Source organism: Eptatretus burgeri, chromosome 8 (assembly GCF_056783735.1).
Source record: "Eptatretus burgeri isolate ZD-2024b chromosome 8, Ebu_testis_v1, whole genome shotgun sequence".
Lineage (NCBI taxonomy): Eukaryota > Metazoa > Chordata > Myxini > Myxiniformes > Myxinidae > Eptatretus > Eptatretus burgeri.
The window spans coordinates 57329239-57351946 of record NC_140968.1 but is presented as its reverse complement, the minus strand read 5'-3'; the positions used below and the strand labels follow the sequence as shown (position 1 = coordinate 57351946).

At 46.8% G+C, this 22708-nt stretch overlaps 1 protein-coding gene across 1 annotated transcript; it reads left to right on the top strand.

The window, feature by feature from the left end:
• The first annotated feature begins 1237 nt into the window (after positions 1 to 1237).
• On the top strand, positions 1238 to 21868 carry TMEM208 (transmembrane protein 208). The gene is made up of 6 exons (XM_085892193.1): positions 1238 to 1499; positions 2239 to 2334; positions 2813 to 2872; positions 14863 to 14999; positions 19772 to 19856; positions 21542 to 21868. The coding sequence occupies exons 1-6, from the start codon at positions 1494 to 1496 to the stop codon at positions 21674 to 21676; spliced, it is 519 nt and encodes a 172-aa protein (XP_085748319.1). The 5' UTR covers positions 1238 to 1493; the 3' UTR covers positions 21677 to 21868.
• Positions 21869 to 22708: the final 840 nt, after the last annotated feature.

Below are 22708 nucleotides of genomic sequence, written 5' to 3'. Positions count from 1 at the left end.
ATCGGGAGACTTGGAGATAATTCAACGTTGATTTTTTACCTCTCTTGTAAGGATTTCATCGAGTTTCTCGGAGTAATTGTGCAATATAATGACGACAAATCTATTTACAAAGACGATATAATAATATATAATATGAGGTAATCGCCAGCCTTGATTAATCATTTATGTTTATGCACCTCAGTTTTCTGTGTCCAGTGAAGCGCAGTGATCATTAAGATTTCAAAACATTTAAACGTCCGTCCATTAAATTATAGCGAATATAATAAAGAACAGTCCAAATACCATGGCAACAAATTTGAATGTGGTTTTCATAAACCCAGTTCCGGTATATTGAACGTTGAAAATTTATCAATTAGCATATTCGTCGATTTTGTAAGTGGTTTGTTAAATAATTTATTGTCATGTTTGGGATAAATGCAGCATTTGAATTAAACAAGAATAAAATAACAATGTGTGGTTCAAGCGATGTATAGGTAGAGCGAAATGGTGTACAGATAGTTCAAGTCTGTACTCATTTCACGTTTTTATTTTTATTTTTTGCTCCTTTTTCAGTATTGATATAAGTATCGGGAATGAAATCGTGCCCACATGAATTTCTTGTTCTCGCGTAATGTTTATTTCATAATCTCGATATTCTGCGAAAGGTCAATCAGAACGTTTGAGGGTTTTGTTTTTTTTGGTGAAATGTCGCGAGCTTTGAGGTATCGCGATACTTTGTGGCGTTGACTTGTGGTTGGCCAAATCAATCAATCATTCATTCAACATATCATTCTTGTAGAGCTTTCTTGCAGAGCGCTCGCCAAGTGGCTTAAGCACTCAAGCAAGCACTCCATTCGAAACTGTGGATAAGGAGCGGCTGGTTTGGCAAGCTCTGCCGAGCCACTTGGTAACTAAACACACGCCCGAGTCGTGCACGACTGAAGAGAAAGTTGGAAGCTGTTTAAAACAATGCAGCATTATGTCGCCGTTGCGTCATAGCCCAAACGCACCAATGAGATCGTCTCTCTTGGCCAGAGAGCTCTGTTCGTGGCTTCTTCTTGTTGTTGTTGTTGTTGTTGTTGTTGTTGTTGTTGTTGTTGTTGTTGTTGTTGTTGTTTATTTGTTCTGTTTTTCCGTTGCAAAAACAAGTTTATTTCCCTCGAACCAACAGTAATTATCCCTAATGTGTAGAAATAGCAGCAAAGGCGAGATTATTAATTATTGTTTTAAAATATTTTTCGATTGAAATCTCAAAAAAAAAAACAGACGATCACTTCCGCCATTTGTTTCGATCGGTGATCGTGCGAAGGCTGCTTGTAATATTTTCATCACATTGTTCTCGAAACTTCGAATATAGATAATTATTCAGTTGGTGAGGGGTGGGAGGACGACTAATGGTGGTTGTAAACATTGGTGTCTCCAACTCGAGTTGAGTTATCGTCGAAGAAGAAGAAGTTTGTGGAAACGCCGGGACACGTTCAACTGGGATTGGTCTTCAGGAACCTCTGTCAGAGATGCCGGTCTGTCTGTGTGTCTGTCTGTGTGTCTGTCTGTGTGTCTGTCTGTGTGTCTGTCTGTGTGTCTGTCTGTGTGTCTGTCTGTGTCTGTCTGTCTGTGTGTCTGTGTGTGTGTCTGTGTGTCTGTCTGTGTGTCTGTCTGTTTGTCTGTGTCTCTCTCTGTGTCTGTCTCTCTGTGTCTCTGTCTGTCTCTGTGTCTCTGTCTGTCTCTCTGTGTCTCTGTCTGTCTCTGTTTCTATGTCTGTCTCTCTATGTCTCTGTCTGTCTGTCTCTCTGTGTCTCTGTCTCTCTGTGTCTCTGTCTGTCTGTCTCTCTGTGTCTCTGTCTGTCTCTCTGTGTCTCTGTCTGTCTCTCTGTGTCTCTGTCTGTCTCTCTGTGTCTCTGTCTGTCTCTCTGTGTCTCTGTCTGTCTCTCTGTGTCTCTGTCTGTCTCTCTGTGTCTCTGTCTGTCTGTCTCTCTGTGTCTCTGTCTGTCTGTCTGTCTCTTTCCGTGTCTCTGTCTGTCTCTCTGTGTCTCTCTCTGTGTCTTGGTTTCCACACGTGAAAACAACTTTGTTGTTGGAGTAGTTATTGCTTTTCGAAAAAGACTGAAACACTTGGAATGAATAATTCACAAAATAAAGTTGTTCAAACATCTCACCTTGTAATATCGGTTCTCAACAAGGACACGCAAGGAGGGATGTATCAAGTTTTCATGTTTTGTCCCATTTATGCTGTAATGGTTGTTTTTGTGTCCATTCCAGCCCAAAGGAAAACAAGGAACCAAGGGTCAGAAACAGATCGCGGAGGAAAATCGAGAAGCGCTTCGATTTTACTTTCGGGTCATGTTGGGATCGACTGTGAGACCATTTTATCACTTATGAACATATATACAGCTCAACTCTCACAGGCCACTCGTCGCTCACACTTCCTTGGACACCGTGCCGCCCGTCCCTCCCTCCCTCGCCGAGACCGTGCCTCCCTCCCTCACGAGCCGAGACCGTACCGCCCGTCCCTCCCTCCCTCTCCGAGACCGTGCCACCCTCCCTCCCTCGCCGAGACCGTGCCACCCTCCCTCCCTCGCCGAGACCGTACCACCCCTCCCTCCCTCTCCGAGACCGTGCCTCCCTCCCTCACGAGCCGAGACCGTACCACCCCTCCACTCGCCGAGACCGTGCCACCCTCCCTCCCTCACGAGCCGAGACCGTACCGCTCTCCCTTGTGAGTGTCCAGCTTTCCTAGCAATGCTTCGTAGCCGCCTCGTATGCACCTTTTGTTGCTCGCCTTTCATCCGTTCTCTCTTTCCTTGCTGATCTTTGAACCCTTCTTGTTTTGTAGGTCATTTATGTGATTCTGCATCTGCCAATATTATCCAACTCTTCGTCTTTCTGGACATGGGTAAGAATGGCACTTGGTTTAATCCACACCAGTGTGGTGTCGCGAATGCCGCGGTGCAGCTTTCTCTTTCCGCCAAACTAGTTTCCAAACTCTGTGATGATCTGTCGATTCATTCAATCATTCAGGGTTCGTGCAAAATGTTGCCATTCCTTAGGCAATCGTTGTAGCAATGCAATGCAGTGGTTTCTCGTCGTCGTCCTTTTTTTATTATAATTTTTGATTGATTTATTTTTTATTATTATTATTATTATTATTTTTGATTTATTTATTTTTCCTTCTTTCAGTCATTCCCATTTACGTACGTAGTTTTCAGTTCACAATCACACTCGTGTTAAACTGAAGAAAAACACTCTGCTTTAGCACTTGATGAAATGTTTAATGTTTCTCCTTTTTACATTGAATTTTTTTTTTTTTCTTCTTCTATAAAAACACACATCTCCAAACTGAGTTTAAGAAAAAAATGGTTCTAGACATGAAAACATGGTCCATACACTTAGATTATTTACAAAAATATGAAACAAAATAATGAATTTTGTCCACTGGATGCATCATTCCTGAGGTGTAGCTGTGCCACGGCACACGCGGCAAAAATTTGGACCTTTGTACCCGGTCAGGTATGCTCGTCAGGTATGAGTGCCGGAGCAGCTCTTCAATGCATCCACTTTCCGCCGGTACTCCAGGGGCCTCCGTCTGGCCATCCCCCAGGCAGATGCCTGGCCCATCCCCATCTCCTTGAGATGTCGATCCACCTGCTGCAACCATGAGGCACATGGTCGGCCTATTGGCCTCCTCCACTCATGAGGCTCCCTCGCTGAGAGAATCTGTTGAACAGGGATCAGCATCAGAAAAACGATCCACATGTCCATACAGCCACAGCTGATGCTTACAGACTACACTGATGAGCCAAAGTATTATGACCACCTGCCTAATATGCTGTTGGTCCTCCGTGTGCTGCCAAAACAGCGCCAACCCGCCGAGGCATGGACTCTACAAGACCCCTGAAGGTGTCCTGTGGTATCTGGCACCAAAACATTAGCAGCAGATCCTTAAAGTCCTGTAAGTTGTGAGGTGGAGCCGCCGTGGATCGGACTTGTCGGTCCAGCACATCCCACAGATGCTCAATCGGATTGAGGTCTGGAGAATTTGGAGGCCAGCGCAACACCGTGAACACTTCATCATGTTCCTCAAACCATTCCAAAACAATGTGCGCAGTGTGGCAGGGCGCATTATCCTGCTGAAAGAGACCACTGCCATCAGGGGATACCATTGCCATGAAGGGGTGTACCTGGTCTGCAACGATGTTTAGGTAGGCGACACGTGTCAAATTGACATCCACATGAATGGCCGGACCCAGGGTTTCCCAGCAGAACATTGCCCAGGGCATCACACTCCCTCCACCGGCTTGTCGTCTTCCCACAATGCATCCTGGTGCCATCACTTCCGCAGGTAAACGGCACACACATACACGCCCATCCACGTGATCTAAAAGAAAACGGGACTCATCGGACCAAGTGATCTTCTTCCACTGCTCCAAGGTCCAGTTCCAACGCTCACGTGCCAATTGTAGGCGCTTTCGATGGTGGACAGGGATCATCGTGGGCACTCTGACCGGTCTGCGGCTACGCAGTAGGGTGCGATGCACTGTGGATTGTGATACATTCCTCCCGTAACCACCATTAAAATTTTCTGTGACTTGTGCCACATAGACCTTCTGTCAGTTCGGACCAGACGGGATAGCCTTCGTTGCCCTCGCACATCGATGAGCCTTGGGTGCACAACATCACTGCTGATCGGGAGCACCCCACAAGCCTTGCCATTTCAAAGATGCTCTAACCCAGTCATCTGGCCATCACAATTTGGTCCTTGTCAAAGTCGCTCAGGTCTTTACTCCTGCCCATTTCTCCTGCATCCAACACATCAACTTCAACAACTGACTGTTCACTTGCTGCCTAATGCAGTATATCCCACCCCTTGACAGGTGCCATTAAAACAAGATAATCAATGTTATTCACGTCACCTGTCAGTGGTCATAATGTTTTGGCTCATCAGTGTATGCAGGTAACAAATCTCATCTGAGTCTCTCTCTCAGTAGCCGTTCGTTGGACAGAAAGTCCGACCAGCGATAGACAAGGATTCTCCGAAGAGACCTGGTCGCGAAGGAGTTAAGGCTCCATCTCAGATCAGTGGTCAGAGTCCAAGTCACATCCGTAGAGCAATACGGGAAGCAACAAGGACTTCAAGACTCGGATTTTCATCGTCCTGCATAGGTTCCAACAGCGCCTCACCCCATGATCCAGTGAATCCATGACTCCCCAGGCCTGACCCAAACATCTATTGATCTCTGGCTCGCAATATGCAGAGACATGAATATCGCTGCTAAGGTAAGTGAATCTCTCCATGACCTCAGCATCTTCACCACAAATAGGTACAGACAAGATAGCCGCATCCAAGATGTCACTGAAAGCCTGGATCTTAGTTTTGACCCAGGTAACCCATAATCCCAGCAGTTCTGACTTCATTCAGCACCTCGAGGGCCCCCATAAGGATATCCAGCATCTCCGCAAACATGTCTGCATCATCTGCGAATCAAGGTCAGAGATCTTAACATTCCCAAACGATGCACCGCAGCTTGATCTCTGCGACATCCTCCCCAGAATCTAGTCCATACAAACGCTGAAAAGTGTGGGGGCCAGTACACATCCCTGATGAACTCCAATAACAATGGGAAATAAGTCAGAGATGGAACCACCATACCTCACAGCACTCTCAGTACCAGAGTAGAGTGCAGACATCAGATTGATCAGTTTTGGTGGCACCCCACGAAGACCGAGAATCCTCGGAATATTACTTTGTGCAACCAAATTCGCTGAATCAAATGCTTTGCGGATAGCAACATAGTTTGCGAGCATCCCCTGCCGAAACTCTCATTTGCGTTCGTTGAGGACCCAAAGAGGAAGAATACGGTCAATTGTTGCCCTCTTTGATGTAAAGCCTGACTGCTCTGGGTGCTGGTGCTCAAGCAGATGATGGCGAACTCAATGAATAATTATCCGAGTAAAGACCTCGCCCGGCACCAAGAGCAGCATCACCCCTCGGTTGTTGTGGTCCTCGTGATCACCCTTCCCTTTCCAGAGAGGGACAACAAGGCCCCTCTTCCAGTCAGTTGGGATTGTGCCTGTGTTCCAAACAGAGCACCGAACTGCATGCAGCGACATGAGTACAGCATTTCCACCAGCCTTGAGAAGTTCAGCAAGGATGCCTCAGATCCGAGAATCTTTACACCCTTTCAACTGTTTCATCACAGCCTGTTTCCACAAACAAAGGGGGTTCACAGTTGATTTGGAGGGTCATCAGTAGGGATAGTTGTTGATGATGATGGTTGTCTGTCGGTGTCGACGATGACTGTCAAAATATTTAGGTGAGGTATTGGCCTCAGTGCACATATTCATGCGAGTGAAGCCCTATCCTTGATCTACACACTCTCTGGCACACCCCGCAGATCCAGGTGGCGTCTGTTTCGTTTGTTGCTATTTGCACCGGTTCCTTCCTTCGAGCACGCTTCTCCTTCAAGTTTTTCCCACGATTGGTTTCAGCTGTTCTCACACCACTGTACTACTGCTCTCCATTTTTCTTTGTCACTTGCAATATTCTCCCAAGACGTATAGTCCATGTTCGTCTCTTTCAGATGTTCTTTCATCACATCCTTGAATCTATGCTTTGGACCACCTTGATGTTGTTTGCTATCTTTGATCTGTCCATAAAACAAAGCGAATTTGGCAGACAAGTATTTGGCATACGAACAACATGTCCAATCCAGCATAGCTGTGCATTCATCAGCATTGCCTCTTTACTAGACAACCCGGCTCACTCCAGCACTTCATAGTTGCATACACGCTGTTGCCATGAGATGCGCATGATTGAGCGCAGACACCGCTGATGGAAAGCCTATAACTGTTTTATGTCGCGGCGGTATGTTGTCCAGGTCTCCTCGGCAGTGAAATGCACTAATAACTTGAGTGATTGGTGACTATGATATTAACATCAAAGCACGAAGTGAAACACGTCTCGGTGACAAAGGCCAGCTGACAGAGATGGGGTCAAGGTGCACTATATTCTGGAAGGGACGAGATGCTGGTGAACGATGAGAAGCAGGTGTTGGCTTTGCCATCAAGACCAGTTTGGTTTGGTGAGACAGCTCGACACTTTGCCAAAGGGATTCTCTGATAGGACCACAACTCTTTGCATCCCCCGAAAAGCAGGAAATATTACCCTCAGTGTGTATGCTCCGACAATGACACAAATGGATGAGGTAAAGGATAATTTCGACGCTGAATGAAACAGCATTATCGTAGAAGTACTAAAAACAGACAAGCTAGTCATATTGGGAGACTTCAATGCCAGGGTTGACCAAGACCACAACATATGGCCAGTCATTATCGGCAAAAACAGTACAGGAGGTCAGAATAGTAATGGATTCTGTCTGCTCTCACTTTGTGCAACCAACCAGCTCATCATTACAAATACAGTCTTTCAAACAATCAACTAAGTTTAAAACCACCTGGCAACATCCAAGGTCTGGACACTGGCATATGATTGACCATGTCATCACTTCCCAGAGAGATCTGAGTGACATCACCATAACACATGCAACGCAAGGGGCTGAGTGTAACACTGACCATCGACTCCTTCGCTCAAGGATGAGGATCCATGAGAGACCCAAAAGGAGTCGTGGTGTGCAGACAACTACACAAGTGAAACAGCTTGCCATCATTCAGTTGAAGAATACAACAAAGGATACATTAAATGAAGCACTAACATGTAACTTCCAATCTTCAGAAATCTATGCAAAAACTCTCAGTGCCACAAAAAAATGGTTCTTGTTCAAGGAAGCTACCTACACTGTTGCCTATGTAACTGTAGGCACTTCTATATCCAAAAATCAAGACTGGTTTGATGATAGCAATCAAGAAATCATCTAACTCTTAAATGAGAAAGACAAAGCACTTTGCAAACACCTGAGTGATTTGTCCTCACTTGCAAAGAAACGACGATGTAACAATATCTGCAAACAGTTCCAACCAAAACACTGCAATCTTAAGGGCTAGTGGTGGAATAGAAAAGCAGAAGAATTGTAACCTGGTGTTGACTTAATGGTTAGGATGGTGGCTTGAGATCCTAGGGTACTGAGTTCAAGCCCTGTTCCCCACTGAATTAACACCAGGGGATTGACAGCCTGTCATCCTTCCGAGGTCGGTGAAATGAGTGCCAGTGTTACAGCCAAAAGGCTGTACACGTAGGGAAGGGGTATTGATGGATTTATTAAATCTGGTATTGGTGTGGTGCAGGCATGATGGGCCGAATGGCCTCCTCCTGTGCATACAAATTCCTTGTAAAAAGAAACACAAGGTCATGCAGAGAAGAAAGAGACCCAATTTTTTTAGGATGCCCTCTGATGAATCTATGGATCACACAGTATTGGCCTTGCACCATTACGATCAAGCGATGGTACAGCTTTACTGACTGATATAGTCGGCATACTTAACCAGTGGCAGGAGCATTTTACTGAATTGCTCAACAGACCTTCAGCAGTTGATGATCAGGTTATCACCGACATAGAACACCCAATAGGCGAGTCACTTGAAAACCCACCAAGCATAGATGAAGTGAAAAAGGCCATCAGCCAATGCGCCAGTGAGAAAGCACCAGGTGCAGATGGCCTGCCAGGTGAAGTCTATAAGAGTGGTAACCAGGAACTCATTAATACATTATTACATGTTTACCAGTCGGTTATGGACTGAGGGCCAAGTGCCACAGGATTTCAGAGATGCCACTGCAGTTCCTGCATACAAGAGAAAAGATGACAAAGCCAAGTGTGGAAACTATCATGGCATTTCCCTTTTATCCACAGCTGGCAAGATACTTGCTCGGGTCTTGCTTAATCGACTCGCTCAAGATATTGCCTGTAAGATAGGCATATTTTCAGTCAGGTCAGGTTCGATCTGTGACCTGCTACAGGTACCATGTAAACCTGCACTAACCTGTTCCATGGTCGGGTTGTCGGCGACTAAACCGTCTCCCCCACCAGGTTTTCTGGTGAGGGGGGTGTTTGGATATGGACACCCAGCAGGATTAAAAACAAAACTGTCAAAGGGCGGAGGAGCTCCTTGTGAGCCAACGGCCATCCATATCTAGTGCCCAACTGTGTCTGCGGACGTCCTCCTGCAGTTGGGTCACTTCTTATTAGGAGGTTGGTGGCAGGATTTGCACTCCGGCCACCGTAAAACCCTTCATTCCGCAAAAGGCAAAAACGCAAACAAAATCTGAAAACCCACTCCGTGGGAGTACCTCCTGTGCAGCTTCCCTTCGCAGGGCAGCTCACCGGATGATGGGATTGGGGGAAAGCCTTCGGGTCCCCCAATCTTTGATAGGAGGGAAACCATGGGGTAACATCCCTGGGTCAGATTGCGGGAGAGTGTGTCGGAGTGGTGCTGAGGTGTCGTCCACCAGACGGCGGTCTCCTTGGGTTAACCTGAGGCGGTCCCTTCGGGTGGGTGCCTGAAATGTCCTATCCCTAAGAGAGGATGATCACCTGTCTCTGTTATCATCTGAGCTCAAGCGTTTGGACATCGGGATTGCAGCTCTCTCTGAAGTTCGGAGACCGGATTGCGACGAGATAATGGTGGGTGGTTACACCTACTATTGGTCTGGTCGCTCTGATGGTTACCATACCCAAGGAGTTGCTGTAGCTGTGTCCAATAAGCTGACCCCAGTGATAATTGAGGTAACACCGGTCAACGAGCGTATTCTGAGATTAAGGATTCGTCACTCCTTAGGTGTCATTTCCCTGGTCTCTGTTTATGCTCCGACTGAGGCGAGTGATCTCACCGTGAAGGATGCATTCTACGCCACACTCGAGTCTGTGGTTGATCAGTGCCCCAGACGAGATACACTTCTAGTCTTGGAGGATTTCAATGCATCGATTGGAACTGATAGGGATGGTTATGAGGTGTGTGTTGGTCCCCATGGGTCAGGAACTATGAACCAGAATAGCACTAAGTTCCTTCACTTTGCAAGAAGTCATGGACTTAGGGTGGCTGGTTCATGGTTTCAGCGCCCACAAGCTCATCGCTGGACTTGGTATTACAACGCTGGCGGTGTGGCAAAGGAGATTGACCATGACCTTATTGACTGTCGTTGGAGGATGATCCAGAACTGCAGGATCTACCGGAGTGCTCAGTTCCTCAATACTGACCACAGGCTTGTTGTAGCAACTCTAAAGCTGCACCTTAAATCCTGGAGAATGGTACCATCCCAGCCTAGGCTGGATGTTGCCAAGCTCAGGGATGAGAGAGTAGCTGAGGAGTTTGCGAACAGGCTGAGTGGACACTTGGGGGGTCTGGGTGCTTTGGGGGGTCCAGAAGAGTTGTGGAGCGCCTTCAAGACCACCGTCCTTGATGTTGCCGGTGGATGCCTTGGAGCTCACCGCAGGGCAAAGAAGAATTTTGTCTCTCAAGGGACACTGGATACCATTGACCAGAGTCGCAGGGCCAGGCTGAATGGCAGAGCTGAGCTGTTCAGGGAGCTGAGGCATAAAACTGTACGTGCACTGACGGTGGACAAGGAGGCCTATGTGCGAGGAATCTGTGAGGGGGTAGAGCATCACCTGTGGACAGGTGATTCTCGTCCCGCTTACAGGGGAATTCGCGCATTACGTTCATCCAAGCCCATCCCTCGGGGCACTGCAGTTCGAGCAGAGAGTGGTAGGCTCTTGACAGAGGAGTCTGAAGTGAAGGCCCGCTGGGCCGGTTACTTTGAGCGGTTGTACCAGGCTGATCCCCCAGCTGTCGAGTTGGACGTCAAGGGTGTTACAATCCCTGTTGCTGACCCTCGAATCAACTGTGGTCCACCTTCGCTTGTGGAAACACGGGCTGCGGTGAACCAGTTGAAACGGGTCAAAGCTCCAGGGATCTGTGGCATCCATGCTGAACTTCTCAAGGCTGGTGGAAATGCTGCACTCGTGTCGTTGCATGCAGTTTTGTGCTCTGCCTGGAACACAGGCATCATCCCAACTGACTGGAAGAGGGGCCTTTTTGTCCCTCTCTGGAAAGGGAAGGGTGATCGCCAAGACTGCAACAACTACCGAGGGGTGACGCTGCTCTCGGTGCCGGGCAAGGTCTTTGCTCGGATAATTCTTGATAGGGTTCGCCACCATCTGCTTGAGCACCAGCATCCAGAGCAGTCAGGCTTTACACCAAAGAGGTCAACGATTGACCGTATCCTTGCACTTCGTGTCCTCACCGAACGCAGACGAGAGTTTCGGCAGGGGCTGCTTGCAGCCTATGTTGATCTCTGTAAAGCGTTCGATTCAGTAAATCGGGATGTCCTCTGGAGGATTCTTGGTCTTCGTGGGGTGCCACCAAAACTGATCGATCTGATGTCTGAACTCTACTCTGGTACTGAGAGTGCTGTGAAGTGTGGTGGTACCATCTCTGACTTATTTCCAGTTGTTACTGGAGTTCGTCAGGGATGTGTACTTGCCCCCCACTTTTCAGCACTTGTATGGACTGGATTTTAGGGAGGATGTCGGAGAGATCAAGTTGCGGTGCATCGTTTGGGAATGTCAAGATCTCGGACCTTGATTTTGCAGATGATGCAGTCATCTTTGCGGAGACTTTAGACATCCTCTTGGGGGCCCTCGAGGTGCTGAATGAGGAGTCGGAGCCGTTGGGATTACGGGTTTCTTGGGTCAAAAACTAAGATCCAGGCTTTCGGTGACATCTTGGATGCTGCTGTCCTGTCTGTGTCTGTTTGTGGTGAGGATGTTGAGGTCGTGGAGAGATTCACTTACCTTGGCAGTGATATTCATGTCTCTGCTGGCTGCGAGTCAGAGGTCAATAGACGTCTGGGTCGGGCCTGGGGAGTCATGGATTCACTGGATCATGGGGTGTGGCGCTGCCGGTACCTGTGCGGGAGGACGAAAGTCCGAGTCTTCAGGTCCTTGGTACTTCCAGTCTTGCTCTATGGGTGTGAGACTTGGACTCTGACCAAGGATCTGAGACGGAGACTTAATTCCTTTGGTACCAGGTCTCTTCGGAGAATCCTTGGCTACCGCTGGTCGGATTTTGTGTCCAACGAGCGGTTGCTGAGAGAGACTCAGATGCGATTTGTGACCTGCATAGTCCGTGAGCGTCAGTTGCGGCTGTATGGACATTTGGCTCGTTTTCCTGACTCTGATCCTGCTCACCAGATTCTCTCAGCAAGGGAGTCTCATGAGTGGAGGAGGCCAGTGAGCCGACCACGTGCCTCATGGTTGCAACAGGTTGACCATCATCTCAAGGAGATGGGGATGGGCCTGGCATCTGCCTGGGGGATGGCCAGACGGAGGCCCCTGGAGTACCGGCGGAAAGTGGACGCAGCGACGTGCTGTTCTGGCACATGCTCCCATACCTGACCTGATGGTGTCTGAAACACAGTGCGGGTTCCGTGGCGGTCGTGGAACAATAGATATGATATTTGTCACCTGACAAGCCCAAGAGAAATGTAGGAAACAGCACAGGAACCTGTATGCCGTGTTTTTCGACCTTACCAAAGCATTTGATACAGTCAACAGGGAAGCGCTGGAGGATTCTCGGGAAGTGTGGCTGTCCACCACACTTCGTGAGAATTATCCACGGCTTTCATGATGATATGCAAGCCAATGTGTGTAACAATGGAGACACATCCGAACGATTCACAGTGGGAAATGGTGTGAAGCGAGGCTGTGTGCTTACATCTTCTGTTCAGCATCTTCTTTGCAGCTGTTCTCGAAAACGCCATGAAGGAACTTGGACAGAATCTGCATACAGTATAGAATCAGTGGCCGGATGTTTCATCTGCGAAGGTTCAATGCACCTACCAAGGTTAGCTCAGAGGCACTTCTGGAAATCCTGTTTGCAGATGACTGTTCCTTTTTGGCGCATTCAGCCGAGAGCCTGCAAAACATCTGTGACCAATTTGCCAATGCTGATGCTGCTACTACTAAATTTGGAGTGACTATCAGTTTTAGGAAAACTGAAGTCATGATACAAGCAGCACCTGAGCAAATGCCACCAGTTCCAAGAATAACGATTGAGGGTGTAGAATTTGAGCAAGTCAGTCAGTTCACCGACCTCGGCAATGTTCTCCAAGATGATGTCAACCTGGATTCAGACATAGCCAACTGTATTTACAAAGCCTAAAAAGCCTTTGGTCTACTCTCAGAGTGTGGAGAGTTAGAGGCATCCATCTTCACACTAAAATCCAAGTGTACCAGACAGTTGTCCTCACCACACTGCTCTACGGGTCGGACATAGGGATAGGTACACCCTTGATGTCCAACTCAACAGCTGGTGGGTCAGCCTGGTACAGCCGCTCAAAGTAACCGGCCCAGCGGGCCTTCACTTTGGACTCCTCTGTCAAGAGCCCACCACCCTCTGCTCTAACTGCAGTACACCTTGGGATGGGCTTGGAGAAACACAATGCATGAATTCCCCTGAAAGCAGGATGAGAATCACTTGACCACAGGTGATGCTTACCCCCACAAATTCCTTGCACATAGGCCTCCTTGTCAACCCTCTGCACACGTACAGTTTTACGCCTCTACTCCCTGAACAGCTCGGCTCTGCCATTAAGCCTGGCCCTGCAACTCTGGTCCATGGTATCCAGTGTCCCTTGGAAGACAAAGTTCTTCGCATGACGGTGGGTTCCAAGACTTCCACCGGCAACTTCAAGGATGATAGTCCTGAACGCACCTACAACTCATCAGGATTCTCCAAAACACCCAGGCCCCACAAAATCCCCAATCAGCCTGTTTACAAACTCCTCAGCTACCCTCTCATCCTTGAGCTTGCCATCATCCAGCCTCGGCTGGGATGGTACCATTCTCCTGGATTTGAGCTGCAACTTCAGAGTTGCTACAACAAGCCTGTGGTCGGTATTGAGGAACTGAGCACTCCGGTAGTCCCTGAAATTCTGTTCTGAATCGTCCTGGAGCGACCACCAACGAGCGCATGAACATTCTCCTTTATCACACCACCAACGTTGGAATACCGAGTCTATTAATGAGGCTGTGGGAGCTGAAACCATGAACCCAGCCACCTTAGGTCCATGACTTCTTGCAAAGTCAAGGAATTTAGTCGTATTCTGGTTCACGGTTCCAGGCCCATGACAGACCAACACATGTCTTATAACCATCCCTGGCGGTCAACTCTTGCGTTTTTTTCTTTTCTTTTCTTTTCTGTTTTTTTATCCCCTGCCGCGTGGCGGAAGGGGGATATTGTTGTCACCTGGGTCGTCCGGCTGTCCGTCCGACTGTCCGTCCGTCCTTCTGGGCGTCAACATTTATAGCTGTGAGTGCGATAACTCATAAACTGTTCGCCATATCGATTTGAAATTTGGGTCACACATGTACCACCTGAAAAGGAAGAACCCTATTGATTTTGGGCGTGGCCGGATCCAAGATGGCCGCCACATTCTGTTTTTTGTAATAAATGGAAAACCGCTTATCTGATTTCAATTATTTTTGCTTACTACGTTCCTCGCCCCTGGGGAACTTTTTCGAGATGATGACCAATTGGTGTCTTGTTTCCAATTCACCTCCCTCATTATCTGGAATATGTATGACCTTTTTCATTCATTTGATGGCGGGGAAATTCCCCATCTCTGATGGAATATTTTTAAAATGGTGTCATGGAATCTATTTTGTCCACCAGCTCTAGGTGTTAAGACACCCTGCTTTGTGCTTCCAATGAACAGACCACTCATTCATACAACACACTTCATGCAAAGCACCAGAAGTATCATTTGTAGTTGGGTCCACAGTAGACCCAAGACAGCTCAAAGGAACTATACTTGAGTTTAACTTTAAATGGACATTACAAAAAACGTATATAATATGTTTAATATTCGGCTTAGTAATTCCACCAGAATTTCATTTCTCATACTTTGTTTGGATATATCTGTTTTCTTGGCAGGTTCTGTTGGTCTTTGCCCTGGCTGTAAATGTTTTCAGTTACCTGGCCATGTCAAGCATGGCACGAGCTTTGTACGCCCCTGATGGCAGCTTGATGGATGGTGGCATCGACCTCAATATGGAACAAGGCATAGCAGAGTATGTTACTCCTTGCTCATCTGAACTAACACTCATTTTTCAGTTTGGAGTTTCTGCCATTGAGATCAATGTACCAAACTTGTTTTGCCATTTGTAGTTTGTTTGGAACAACAAGAAAAAAAAATATTTGGATATTAATTATCTGCAAGTTACCATTGCTGTAGTTGCATTTTAAAGTTTTTTTAAAAAAACTGACAAAAAAAGGAGAGTTGGAGAGATGAGATGTGGAGGAGGTGGTGGAGGTGGTGGTGGTGGTGGTGGTGGTGGTTGGGGGGGGTGGTGGTATGGAGTGGAAGTGAGGGGGGTGAGGGAGAGGGGTTGGTGGAGGGGAGTGAGGGGAAAAGGGAGTGGAGCTGGTGGGGAGGGAGAGGGGCAGGTAGGGGAGGAGTGGGAAAGGGAGTGGAGCTGGTGGTGGGTGGGGGTGGAGAAGTAGTGGAGCTGGTGGTGGGTGGGGGTGGAGAAGTAGTGGAGCTGGTGGTGGGTGGGGTGGAGAAGTAATGGAGCTGGTGGTGGGTGGGGGTGGAGAAGTAGTGGAGCTGGTAGTGGGGGGAGGAGTGGAGCTGGCGGTGGGGTGGGGGGTAGAAGGAGTGGAGCTGGGGGGGAGAAGGAGTGGAGGTGGGGGGAGTTGAGCTGGGGGTGGGGAGGAGGAGTGGAGTTGGCGGTGGGGAGAAGGAGTGGAGCTGGTGGTGGTGGGGTTAGGTGGGGAGAAGGAATGGTGGTGATGGTGGGAGGGTGCAGCTGGGGAGAAGGAGTGGTGGTGGAGGGGGTGGAAGGTGGTGGTGGAGGGGGTGGAAGGTGGTGGTGGGGGGTGGAAGGTGGTGGTTGGGGGTGTGGAAGGTGCAGGTGGTTGGAGGGTGTGGAAGGTGCAGGTGGTGGGGGGAGGGGAAGGTGCAGGTGGTGGGGGGAGGGGAAGGTGCAGGTGGTGGGGGGAGGGGAAGGTGCAGGTGGTGGGGGGGAGGGGAACGTGCAGGTGGTGAGGGGTGGGAATGGGGAAGGTGCATGAAGAGAGGGACAGGGGGGAGTAGGAGCAGCAGCCCAGAACGACAATGCATATTCCACGGAGCTTCGTATGAAAGCCTATCTTGCCTCATTCATTATAATAAGCAATTAATTCCATTGAAAATTGCAGGTATACCGGCATTCTCTCTAGCTCTATCAAGTGCAGCCTGTGGCTGCTGGTTGCATCATTGGTTGGGACGCGGCTATGCCGCTGATGCAGTGTCCCCCTTACCAGTACACTGGTGCTCATTTTGCCGACCTCGGAAGGATGACAGGCTGAGTCAACCTCCTGGTGTATTTTTAATTCAGCGGCCAACGGGGCTTGAACTCAGGACTCTAGGATTCCAAGCCGCCACCCTAACCACTAAGCCAACACCAGATCTCATCTATCCACATACCGGCATTAAACAGTGCAGAGAACATCAATACACTGCTTAACAAAATTGTTCATGAAGAATTTGCGACAAAGGTGTTTTTAGATTTGTTGAAATACTTTTCATTAATGTTACAAACGTTCTTATCATTGATGTTGTGGTTACAAAATGTTGCCCCGAAGGGGATGCGAGACCATTGTGTGTGCGTGTGCGTGTGCGTCTATACATTGTTACGTGGGAAGTTGGAGGGGGTAGGATTCATTGCAAGACTGTGGTAAGTGTATAATAGTCCATTTCATTTAAGTAGGTTACATTGCCACGTAACAGGGACCAGTCTGAATAAGTCGTTTTGTTACACGTGAGACTGAGGCAGTGTATGTAATTTATAGTCAGGTTTAAAAAAGGGTTTGCGTAAACACCTCTTGCTTGTGAGTGGGGCCAGGTGAGAACTTCCCATCAAAAAAGGCACATGTCACACGTGTAAAAAGGCCGTCACGATCTATCCAGCCAGTGTGTGCCAGCCACTGTGGTGTAATGCGATATAGGGCCCAGTCGCAGGCAATTTGTTGAGAAAGTTGTTTCTCTGAAATAAGCTCAGAGTGGGTCCCGGTGTCTGGCTGTCCTTCCGTACATACTATGTACATATAGTCATGGCCACAAATATTGGTACCCTTGCACTTTTTTCAAATAACACTCGATTTTCTTGAAAAATAAGTTCAAATTGACGCAAGTATTTTGTCTCCACAATTCTTTATTTCACTGTTAATATTACAGAACCTTTGTTTTTGATTCAGAACTTAATATCTATATATTACTAAAACTCTCATCTTGTTGATGAGGTGGTTGGGGGGGGGTGGAAGGTGGTGGTTGGGGGGTGTGGAAGGTGCAAGTGGTTGGAGGGTGTGGTGGGTGGGGGTAGAGAAGTAGTGGAGTTATGTATGTACACATAACATGTTTTGTATGTTCCCGAAATACAGCCAAAACGGTACACGATAGTGCAAAAATTTTAGGGCCACCTTACTCACCATTCGCCTGTGGTGTGCAGTATCAAGTTTCGTTCAAATCAGGTAACGAAAAAATTATTAAAAAATCAATTCCCGATTCAGTCAACTTTTGCTATGACGATCCATAAAAAAACAAGGACAAACCATAGAGAATGTGTTGATATACCTCGAGAAACTGGTTGACCGAACGATGACTCCTGAGGTAAATGCTCAAATGTTCTTCAAGTTAAAGTTTGACCACTCAATAATATTAAAATTTTGTGGGTTTTTTTTTTCCATCAACCGCTGTCACAACGGTAACCCAACGGGTTCATGGGTCGTCTAGTTTCTTTTAAAATCTTCTTAGAAACCGATGGGCTGATGCAGACCAAACTCTTCATGAAGCATAAGGACCGTGCCATTAACTTAAATTGTGCTCCCCATGACCGTACCACTTCAGAAAGTGGGGCCATGGCCCCTTCCCCATAATCCCTCATTTTCACCCCCTCTTGGGAAAATATGTTAGTCCCAAACAGGGCTATTTATGTTTTTTTATTAGGGCCGCCCTGTTGCTGGGACGGAGAGCGTCCAAAACTGACGAGGAGGGCCGAGAGGCCACACCAAAGCTCCTGAAGTGCAGAGAGGAAAAATAAGGGAGAAGGGTCGAGAGAAACCTCAAAGGAGAAAAGGCATGGAGAATTAGTGGGAGGAAGAAGCGCCTTCGGAGAGGGTCACTTGTGCTGGTTCAGGGTGCACATCCCGAGGTGCTCTTCGTCACTGGCTGACTTCATCATTGGCTCACATAGCTGGCTCTCATCATCTCGCTCATCCATCGAAAACAGGTTGCAGGGAATCCTGCATCTCCAGCACGCATAGTCAAAGGAAAATTCCTCGCCTGCAATTTGAATGCTTGTACAAGTGTGAGTTGGGTTATATTTATTTCTCTTAATTGTATTTAAGTTTGTGTTTCCTTCTCCTTCTTTATGTGTGTTGTTTCACATGTTTTGTTCTGAATTACTCGTCTCTTCCAGCTTTTTTCCTCCATATTCATTGTAAATAAACCTTTAAAATGGGAAGAAACGTGTTCGATCCATCTGTTTCCCATGCGTGTGCCATCAGTTTCACCTCGTTTTGGTGACCTTGAACGGTAGAGATTAATTAATAACTAAACGCAGTAAGAGACCGTTTCACAAATTTGCGGAGGCATTCATAAATCCTTTGACGCTAAGGCATATCCGATCAATACAAAGCTTTAAACGTAGGAGGAACACCCCATGAGGAATATTGTATTGATAGGTCGAACATCATAGGTCACATGGTATGGCAGCCATATTGGATTAAACGGGAAAAATTGAACATCTTTTTCTCTGAAACCAGTCAACAAAAAAACTTGAAACGTGGCATATGTGTACAACTCTCCATGTGGTGTATAGGATGAGTGATGATGTCATTGGTGAAGTGGTATTCCAGCCATAATTGGTTGACTCAAAATCCTTGTCCGAAAAATCAAACTTCATATATCTGATCTACTGACCCGATGTGAGTGAAGAATTTAAATTTATGTCATTGGTCACGTGGTCTGGTGGCCATATTGGATTGAAAATAAAAACGTTTAAATATCTTCTCCAGAACCGCTTAACAGATCGATACAGAACTTTATGTATGATCGATTAGAAAATTGTTTGAATTTTTTTTATATTCACCTTCATTGACACAATTTAGCCTTAATGTGCACAAAAGTGGTCGTTAAATATCCTAACGAGCGCATAACTCCACCATGCTATGACGTTTTGTATCCCACTAACAGGCGGGATCTGCATCCTGACCCTAACCAAAATATAATCGGCTTGTTCTTGTCACCTGCCGAACTCATCTACCAAGTTTTATCATCCGTCCACAACTTTTTGAAGCATCATGCTAAATAGCGTTTTTGGCCCGTCTCGATGATGACGAATCACTTTAAAATTCTCGTGACTAATCGCTTTAAAATCTAAATCCAGATTTAGATCTTCACCAGAATCGAATTGATTTGTCCTTGTCACACCCCCAACCTCTCCACCAAGTTTCGGCCCAATCCGTCCATGACTTTTTGAGATATCCTGCTCACAAACAGATGTTTGAAAACATAACCTCCATCCACCTTTGGTAGCAGAAGTAACAACCAATCAATAAAGCTGTGTATAATGGCAATGTATGTGACATAATAGAGTGCATGGATGATACAGGTATATGGACCATAATAGTAGCATGTTCAGTTCACTGATATTTTTGTTCAGAATGAGCACACGAGGCGAGACTATGCGCTCTACGAGTGCTGCTCTAGTTGTACTGATAGTTGATTTTCAGCCATTGGTTAGCAAGTTAATTTTTGAGGTGTGTGTGTGTGTGTGCGTCCGTCCATGGTGTGTGTCCCCAGGCATCTCAAGGATGTAATCCTACTCACTTGCATCGTACTCATTCTCAGCTGCCTATCGACGTATTTTTGGTTCCTCTGGTTACTCGTGAGTTGAAACTTCTCAGATTTTCACTTTGCACAAGTTTCATTCTGTTCATTAATTTTCACATTCACTTGCAATCCCTGATTTCCCTTCCTTTTTATTCTTCATCCATACAATTTACTTGTTCTTGTTCTTTTATACAAGTTGTTTTGAATCTGTTTAATTTACCGATGTCATACTGATTTTGGTTCATGGAAGAGTATGGTGACAAAGGGGAATAATGGCAACTAGCTGATAGTTGGGCATTGGGGTTACAGTTTACAAAAAAAACAAGGGAATGAACAAACAGGAAAAGAGGAGAGAGACATAGGAGGGGAGGAATTAGTGACCTTGCAAGTAAGAGGGTTGGGTTAGGTCTGGTCAATGGGGGTAAGAATAATTCTGGGTTGGTATTGGGGGGGATGGAATCATATGTCATTGCACCTCCTGCTTTGAAGCCCTCGACTCCTAGAGGGAAGAATGCATTTGAACCATCTTTGGAAGATAGTTACATAAGCGGGAAGAGAGGGAAAAGCCTTTCTGTGTGTTTTTACCACCTATTCTCCGGTTTAGCACCATCTGTTTTCAGAAGCTGTTCAGCTCCTCCAGGATGTTTGTTCTACTAATGTCCTTTTTTTTTTTCTTCTTTTTTTTTGTATACATTGTCGAGGTTCGTATGTGAGCTAACACAAAATGCACAACAAGGGGGGCATGAGACAAGACGGGTGGGAGAGGGAAGGACAAAACAGTGGGGAACAGCGACTAGCAGATCTGTGAAAGGGAGAAGGATGGGGCGGGGAACACGGGGTATACAAGATGGACATTACAGGGACTTTCAGGAAGGAAAGCAAGGAATTTGAAGGATGTGGGTTTGGGGTGGATTAATGGGGGTAGAAAAGATTGAGGTTTTGAATGGGGGAAGATAAGAGGTGGTGGTGAACAACTGTCTTGAAGACCTGGAGGGAAGAATGAGATTGAAGAGGGTGTGGAAGTTGGTTCCACAGGTGGGGGGGAAAAGTAAAATAAGTGAAGGTGAGCAGTGATACTCGATTTAGGTCATTTCACCAGAAAGTTGGTTGTGCACTATGAGATTATGTTGCATCTAAAACAGATTATTTTGACGAACATGGTGTTTCTGCAGCATAGCAGTTAAAGCCACATATAATCGAAAATGATCAAGTTCACACAAAAAGGAATTTTTCATTCATTCATTTATGCGCCATTTATAACCAAGGGTCGGTTCTTCAGAAGTACTTTCTGGATTAGGGTTAGAATCCTGAACGGGTCGCCACTCCGACGCAGGATACTTGGTTGAGGGAACAGGAATTTGTAGTTTGTCCATGGTGCCGGTGACAATTCACCAACTCTTTGCCAAGAACACTTTGGGATCTTTACGTCCACCCACTAATGCCATCAGAAGGGACACCCAGCTGAATGGCCATATTTGCATGATACATACAACAGTGCAGGTTATACACCGATTGTCACTCAAAATTCAAATTCCTTCTTGTAAAGCCAAGAAATCTGAAAAATAATATTCCAAATTATAAAGTTTCTCTCCTTTCACCTCCTGACAATGAAGAGGTAATACCAAAGGGACTGCAAGGTGGAATTGAAGAAGAGGAGGATGTTAGTTTGTGTTGTACATTCAAATGTTTTTGTTATTTTAAAGGAAGAATGTCACTAATCTGCATCGCCTTTCGATGCAGGCTCCAGCACGAGCAGCTTACATGCTTTGGCAGCATGTGCTGAGGCCTTGGCTAACTGCAGGAAGCGATTCTCAGCAACAAGAGGCTCCTGACAAAAAGCAGCGCAAGATTGAGCGACGACAGAAGCGTTCTTGAGCTTATCGCCGTTCACATGCATAATGTCTGCCCTCCTCTGGCATCCTTGGTCGTGAACATGAGAGCAATCATTTATTTGCCTCTCTGCCCAAGTGAATCACACTAATTGTTGCCTCCTAAAATTTGCAAGTTGGACGTTTTCCCTTTGACATAAAGGTTTCAGAACTGTGTACATAAAGGTTTCAGAACTGGCCTGCTGTATGAAGGTTTCTCATTTATTCGTACCTCTGTGCACCTTCCCACCATTGACGACGGCGGTTTAACGTGCTGTATCGGTTTCACACCAGACTCGGTGGTGTAGCGGCTGGAGTGTCCACTCTGAATCTGGGGGGTTGGAGGTTTGAACCCTGACCGAGTCATGCCAAAGACTGAAAAAAAGGTACATGTTTCCTTACTTGACGTTCAGCACTTAGACGATAGAGCACAGACAAACAACCATAGGTTGGCAATACTAGCACAGGATTGGGTGGGCCTAATGCCCTCCTCCTGTGTTGAAGTTCTTTGTAAAGGAACTCTTATCTATCTATAATTCCAGCAGTGTGTGTGTGTGTGTGTGTGTGTGTGTGTGTGTGTGTGCGTGCGTGCGTGCGTGCGTGCGTGCGTGCGTGCGTGCGTGCGTGCGTGCGTGCGTCTGTATGCGACCACAGTTTCTCGACGACCGCCGGTCCAATCGGATTGAAACTTGCCAGGAATATTGCCGGGGCCCCGCGGATGTGCCTTTTCTAGGTTTGATATCAATCGTACGAGCGGTTCCCAAGTTACGGCCATTTATCTGTCGACCAATGACAAGACACGGTGATATGACGTCACGAATGACGTCACAATTAATGTTTTTTGATTGATTTATTTTTTCCCCACGATTGACGTCACAATTCTTCTTCTTCGCTTGGTATGACATCACAATCGACGCTGGGGACCTGAGTATGTGCCTTTTCAAGGTTTGATATTAATCGGACAAGCGGTGCCCAAGTTATGGCCATTTATTTACCAAACCAATGACAGGACATGGTGCTATGACGTCACGAATGACGT

Excerpts from the sequence above, each read along its gene's own strand:
- TMEM208 (XM_085892193.1), top strand. Across the intron at positions 2,335-2,812 it reads GGGTCATGTTGGGATCGACT|GTCATTTATGTGATTCTGCA; the intron begins GTGAGACCATTT and ends CTTGTTTTGTAG. Across the intron at positions 15,000-19,771 it reads ATGGAACAAGGCATAGCAGA|GCATCTCAAGGATGTAATCC; the intron begins GTATGTTACTCC and ends GTGTGTCCCCAG.